Here is a 6682-nt window from a genome sequence, read left to right as displayed (position 1 = left end):
CTATTGTCAGCAATTTCCATTGTCCACAATCCAATTCTACATGATAGGACGAAACATATTGAAGTTGATAAACATTTCATAATGGAGAAGATTGATGCATGAATAACATGTATTCCCTTTCTTCTGACGGCAGAGAAAATTGTAGATATATAACTAAAGGCCTTCCAAAATGACAATTCAACAAGTTCAATCCAAAAAAAAAAAAAAAAAAGTATAAATGCCTGAAGCTGCTGCGTAACTCTTGTAGCCTGCACTATTTAGATCAAATTGAAGATCAATTTTTACAGATTCCTACACTTTCACAATGAAAAATGATCAACATGGAGATGATTGAATATAAAGATGGTATGCATCTTTTATTAATAGACGAATGATGGTAGTAAGAGGGCAGTACACGCTGAATCATTGTCTCAATGAGCACCAGATAAATCTACTGCTACGAGAAGGTTAACAAGTGTGTGCAGATTGCATATTGAACTTACATACTTCAATATCAAGAAACATGCCTAAATGTATAATTTCATGAGAAGAAAGACCGGTTCCTGTTGCGTTCCAATCGAGCTTCCCGCTGGAAAGGAGACAGATCTCATTCGAGTTAGAAACTTCATAAACAGAGGCAATGTCTGATCAAGAATTGGTGCATGATGCTACTCTACTACACCAACCAAGGAAGTAAATGACAGCCTATGGAACATTTCTATATTTACTAAACCCAGATAGGAATAGGATTTATAAATGTTATGGAATACATGGACAGGGTTTTAAAGTTTCCATTCAGGTCAGGTCATAGAGCAGTTTTAATTCTTTTAGTTAAATCCCAAAGTTCCAAAAAGTCTTTATTTTAGACCCTCAAGCTTCAACAATTTCAAATTCAATCTACCATTAAAAGCTGAGTCAAAGTCCAGACTTGTATACCAAAAAATATATATATAAATATCCTATTCTGTTGCCGACCAACATATAACTGATAAGAGGTCATCATATGGAAGAGACAAGATGCATGTAATACATCACTTGCACAAAAATCTGATATCAGAAAATGAGTCCAGTCACTTTTTCACTACAGATCTTAACTAGGATATAATATATAAGATAGAAATTACTAAATCTTGACAGATCAAAATAGAACTTTTGATGAGGACCAAAATCATATTTTCACATTGATGTAGACTAAGAATGTTGGAGAATTCTTGAAGGAAAATCTTATTCATTAATTGTTATCAATACATGAGGAGGAAGACTCCTATTTATAGACTTTGAATACAAGTAGGGGGTAAAAAGGGAATTAACCTGTACTTCTATCCAATTTCCCAATTTAACCCCTTTCTACTTACATCATTTTACCCCTCCAAAAAGAAAACTTGGCCTCGAGTTTTAAAAAGGAAAAAAAAATTAAATTATTATGTAGAAAAGTCCAAGACAAAATTTCCATCAATTCCATCGAGTTTATCAAATCTTTTATCATCAAGGTCATCTAATACCTCTGTTGCAACTGCTGCAATGTCAAAAGCTCCATCCAAAATTCCAAATATTCCATCTCCACTAGGCTGCCCTCGATCCAAATGTTCCTTGAATTATACAGTCAAAGGCATGATTCTTGGCCCAATTCAAAAAAATAACCGTTGTTCATCGGCCAAAAAAGATGTTTCCTTCAAGCTCATTCAAAACCATATTCAAATGACCAATCACTAAAAAACCACCTTCCAAATAGAATCGTTCAAGAATCACATCTTCTTTATCATTCGCTTCAAATTATTCGACAGTTTGGTGATCTATTTCCAACACAATCAATGTGTCGTTGTTCTTGCTTGATTCTTGCTTGGTGTTTGATACCTCTTTTCCATCTTTTTCGTTGAATTTTTCTTCTTCACTTGAAACAATTTTCGAATTAACATCTTCAAATTCTTTTTTTTTTCTTCTATTCGTTCACATGATTTTTGTCCCAATCACCTCCTTTAACTACATGGGTCTCAACAAGATTTTTCCCAATTTTATCTTCAAGATTTTCTATTAGAAAAATTTTCAACCATGATTCCTTTGTTTTTTTTTTTTTTTTCCGCATATGAAATCAATTCATTCTTGAACTCTTGTAAATGAATTGATAAATGATCAATATGTTGAGTCATTTTTTCCAATGAATGTTAGATTTCATTTGTTGTTTTCTTTATTGCCTCCAATGCTACGGGATCAAAGTAGTTATTTTGTTGGATTCTTGGATATGTTTCAATCTCGTAGCGGGTATAGAACTCATCCATTGATTTTCTTGAATCAACCTCTCTTCATCGTGTTTCATAACCAAATAAATAAGTTCGAGTTTTGAACATCCTTCTTGGGCTATAAAAATCCATTCTTGATGATTCTTTAATTCATCTAACTCTCAATCTTTACGTTGATTTCTTGAAAAATGAGTTTGATTGGATCGTTGAGACCTTTTTCGATATTGATGCCTTCTTATTCCATCCCAAATTGACTTAGAAATGTCTTCGGAGTCACTAGAATCACTAGATTCAAATTTCTAATGTGGATAATGATAGATTCTTTGTGAAAATTGAGCATGGACAAAATTAGTATGTTGAAATTCTTCTTCTGAATTACTTGAGTCAGAATCCCACCATTGTTTTTGGAAGTAAAATTGATTTTCTTGCCTATAACAACTGCTATTTTTTTCTTGGACATTTTCTTTGATCGGCAATAATCCATTCTTGCAAAATCTTGAAAAATCTTTGGTTTCTTTTTTCTTTCTTGGAATTCCAAGGGTTCCCCATATTAGATGTGGATTGTTCGGCAACGAGCACAACTCACGAAGCTCCCTCTTGTGATCGGCATTACCAAGAGTTTCTCGGACTTCCACCAACTGTAGTCAATGTTGGTCTAGACAGATGCTCTGATACCAAATTGATGTAGACTAAGAATCTTGGAGAATTCTTGAAGGAAAATCTTATTCATTAATTGTTATCCATACATGAGGGAGAATACACCCATTTATAGACTTTGAATACGAGTAGAGGGTAAAAAGGGAATTAACCTATATTTTTACCTAATTACCCAATTTAACCCCTTTCTACTTACGTCAAACATTCCTTTAAGATTGAGCACATAACTAACTCAATGACACACTGATTATCCAATTATGTGCAAATGAAATGAGGATATTACCTAAATTTCCTTGATCCATTAACGTCACAAGCAAATGAGTAGACCCCAAGGACGCAAAAAAAAGAACAAGTTATATAACTAGTCAAATCAGAGCAAATACAACCTTGACTTGTTAGTACCATCATCTCAGTTTAAGTCAAATTCCCATAAATAATTAGCCTATCCTTTCAGTAACAGTATCACACATGACGAAATGTTCCTCCACTCCAATTTCATGTGATAACTAAGAAAAGAAAATACCTCTTTCTTCTTGCATTCCTTGTAAACATCAAAATGTTCTTGACATTTGCTCTTCTCTGAGTTATGTTCTTCAAGACCTATAGCATTTGGAAAAGGAGATTTTCTCTGATAAGAAGTACAAAATATTCTGACATAAAAATAAAATTCAAAATCTACAAAATTAGTTTTTCAAACACCAACTCCTCATTGGATGATTCATTACACACCAAGGATCAAGCTACACTTCATCAGGATCAATACGATAGTACTCATTTAAAAATTCAAATTAAAATTTCACTTTACACCTGACTTATCAACCAGTTAAAACAAGCTCTCTTATATATATAGCTCTTAGAATAAGTCAAATAATGAAATTGGATTGGATTGCCGATGTCGAATGCAACTAAATAAGTCTTGGAGCAAAAGAACCATCCAACTAAGTAATTCCTATGTTGATATTTTAAATAAATAAGAACTTCCCCAAGGGAAGAGGGATTAAGATCCGTCGGTTTCAATCTCCTAGTAAAAGTTCTTTTTCCACTATTACCATAGTTAGAACAGTATGTGAACTCAAAACACAGCCGCTCTAAGAACTCTCACGAGCGTTCTATCAGCTAATACCCTAGTACACCCTATTTTGTTTTTAAGATTATCATCCGATCATTAATACAGTTAAGTTTGCTTACTCTTCATTAATTGACCTAAAACAGATGGAAATAGTAACCCTAGAAAAGTAATAAAACAGGCTAACCAATTTTCAATTAAAAGAGCATAGAGAATCGCCACGAAAATTAGAGTTTGCACGATCACCACCAACAGCAAATTCAGGAGTTTAACCATCCAGAACACAAACTGAAAAAATTGATGCATAGCACGCAATCATTCTCGAGTAAACCAGTGTAGAAGAAGTCCAAATGGTGAAATAATAGTAGGAAAGATACGTAAATCTTTTGCGGAGAATCAATGAAAAAACTAAAAAATTTGAGAAAAACGGAGACGGAGTATGAGACTGAACCTACATTTCAGGGAAGCGCTGTACTGAGGATAACAAGGAGAATCGGAAATTCTAGCAGCACTGGCGTACGGCGGAGCCGGATCCCTAGAAGTTGAAGCCATGCCGGAAAAGCTCACTCTGTCTCGGTGGAAAATAGAGGTCGGTTAAAATGGGAGCCTGAAATTCCGATGAGAAGGCAAGAGAATCGATCTCCTTTTATACGTAATTGTATCGAGATGATCCCACCCGACACGATTAAAGATATCAAAAAAAAAAAAAAAACATGGATCGGGACCTCCACCTCTAACTCGATTCCGTTTACTTTTGTATATAAATTATAAATTTATAATATATATATAAATATTAATATTATAAATTTTGTTAGATTAATTATAGAGATTTTAATTATTTAAGTTTAAATTTTTATTATTTGAATTTTTTAGAGATTGTAATATTTAAGATAGAATGTTCTAATCGTTGACTTTTAATTTATAAAAATGATGAGAATTTAGCATCTTAATTATATATTTTTAAATTGAATGTGTATTATTTTTTTATTACCAAAATTGATAATATTTTATTTAAATGAAAGTTGTATTGGTCATATTTAAGGAATTGTTAAAAATATATATTTAATTAAAATTAAAAAAAATTGTTAGAAAAAAATGATGGTGGGGAAATTTTCCTACGGGAACTCGATCCCCGCGAAATCCTCATGGAGAAATTATTGGGGACGGGGAAAGGAATAGGGGGGCAGGGACGGAGATGTGGAGGGCTTCCCCATCCCTGCCCCACCCCGTGGACATCTTTAGACCCGGTCCATTTAGCCTGATTTTTTTTTCTCACCAACTTTCATCTCTATAAGAAATTAGTTTTTTTGCTTTCATTCATTTGTCCTTGCATACTTTAAGTTTGGTGCGCGATAAAAGTGAAAAGTTGAGTTGAGTTAGTAATATTATCTGGAGAATTAAGTTATCTAAAGAATTAAATTGTCCATATTTGTTGTATAGAGTTGAGTTGAGTTGGTAATTATTGTTTGTGTTTGGTATGCAAAGTTGAATCCAGTTTAGTTGGAAAGTTTGTGTTTGGGTGCAGGTTGAGATAGAGTATTTAATACAGTTTTTTAAACGAGATTGGTTCTCTTTTTCTTTTTTTCTTTTCTTTTCTTTTCTTTTTTTCCTCCTTAGTTGATTAATTTTCAATTATATACCTATTTTCTCAACCCTTTTATAACATAAATTGGAAAACTCTATTTTTTTTTTCAATTTTTAAAACATAACATATTCTTTTCAACATATTCATTTAAAAAACTTTAAAAACTCTAATTCTTTTCAATTTATAAAACATCATCTTATATTGCAACTCAATTACTTATGAATTGGTATATATGTATGTAATTATTATAACGAAAACTAACATGTTATACATATAATCATTGAATAACTGAATAACTTAATAGTTTATGTTTATATAATATGCATTGTCTGTGTCGAATTGAAATTGTGCATAGAATAATTACCTTTCATTTCATAATGATGTTGAGAATGTGATAGTATATTCAGTTACATTCTTCTCAACATCACAAAAATAATATCAAATGACCGAACATGTGGCTGTTCCAAAAAAATAAATTGACAAAATATATGTTTTTAGGTTCGAATATTAGGTGGTCAATCTAGTGGTTCTGAATAAGTAGGCATGTGCAATGCCTGAAGGAACTCTAGTTTCAGAGGACCTATGAGCGGAGAACGGAGGCGGATCGTCCAAAGTCCATTGTGAAATAACACATACATTCACAGTTATACTAAACAGATTATGCATTAGATCATAAATTACAGCATGCTTTGAATTAAATACAAGGGATCAAGAAACAATACCTTTGAAGAACCTTTCTTCAAGTGTATCCCTCGATCAAACTCGAACGCAACAAGCAACTCGAACTCTCTCGAACAACAATGAGTATCAACTCGATTCTTGAACAGATCCGAACATAACCACTAGATTACCTTGGTATTCTCGGTGTGAGAATCCAGGAGTGGTGGGTTTTGGCTTATTTTGGTTGGAGGGAAGACTTAGAGTTTAGGAGGAAGACGATCGAGTTGAGAACAGCACTGTCGTGTAGACGAAAAAGTCTATCGCATAAACTATACTCGATTGTTTAGGCTCTCGTTTAGTAACTCGATGCTATCGTGTAGTCACTCGATGGAAAATCTGATAACTCGTATTTCGTAGAATTATTAGAAAATCAATTTTTAATTTTATCCCACTTATCCATTAAACTGCATAACTACCCACTAAGAGTGGTTATGGAGA

General features: G+C 33.0%; 1 protein-coding gene across 1 annotated transcript; it reads right to left on the bottom strand.

The window, feature by feature from the left end:
* Nucleotides 1–330: 330 nt before the first annotated feature.
* Nucleotides 331–4699, bottom strand: LOC120092814 (Cox19 family protein (CHCH motif)). The gene is made up of 3 exons (XM_039051019.2): nt 4395–4699; nt 3397–3473; nt 331–568 (listed from the first exon to the last, which is right to left on the bottom strand). The coding sequence occupies exons 1-3, from the start codon at nt 4489–4491 to the stop codon at nt 521–523; spliced, it is 222 nt and encodes a 73-aa protein (XP_038906947.2). The 5' UTR covers nt 4492–4699; the 3' UTR covers nt 331–520.
* Between the last annotated feature and the right edge of the window lie 1983 nt (nt 4700–6682).

This window comes from Benincasa hispida, chromosome 12 (genome assembly GCF_027475165.1).
Source record: "Benincasa hispida cultivar pf3 chromosome 12, pf3_genome.v1.1, whole genome shotgun sequence".
In the NCBI taxonomy this organism is placed as follows: Eukaryota; Viridiplantae; Streptophyta; class Magnoliopsida; order Cucurbitales; family Cucurbitaceae; genus Benincasa; species Benincasa hispida.
This window is presented reverse-complemented; position numbering and strand designations above follow the sequence as displayed.

Bases quoted from the DNA above. Each gene is read 5' to 3' on its own strand.
- LOC120092814 (XM_039051019.2), bottom strand. From the start codon at position 4,491: ATGGCTTCAACTTCTAGGGATCCGGCTCCGCCGTACGCCAGTGCTGCT. The intron at 3,474-4,394 runs GTAGGTTCAGTC...CAAATGCTATAG, and splicing joins GTACAGCGCTTCCCTGAAAT to GTCTTGAAGAACATAACTCA. The intron at 569-3,396 runs GTATTTTCTTTT...TCTCCTTTCCAG, and splicing joins AGGAATGCAAGAAGAAAGAG to CGGGAAGCTCGATTGGAACG.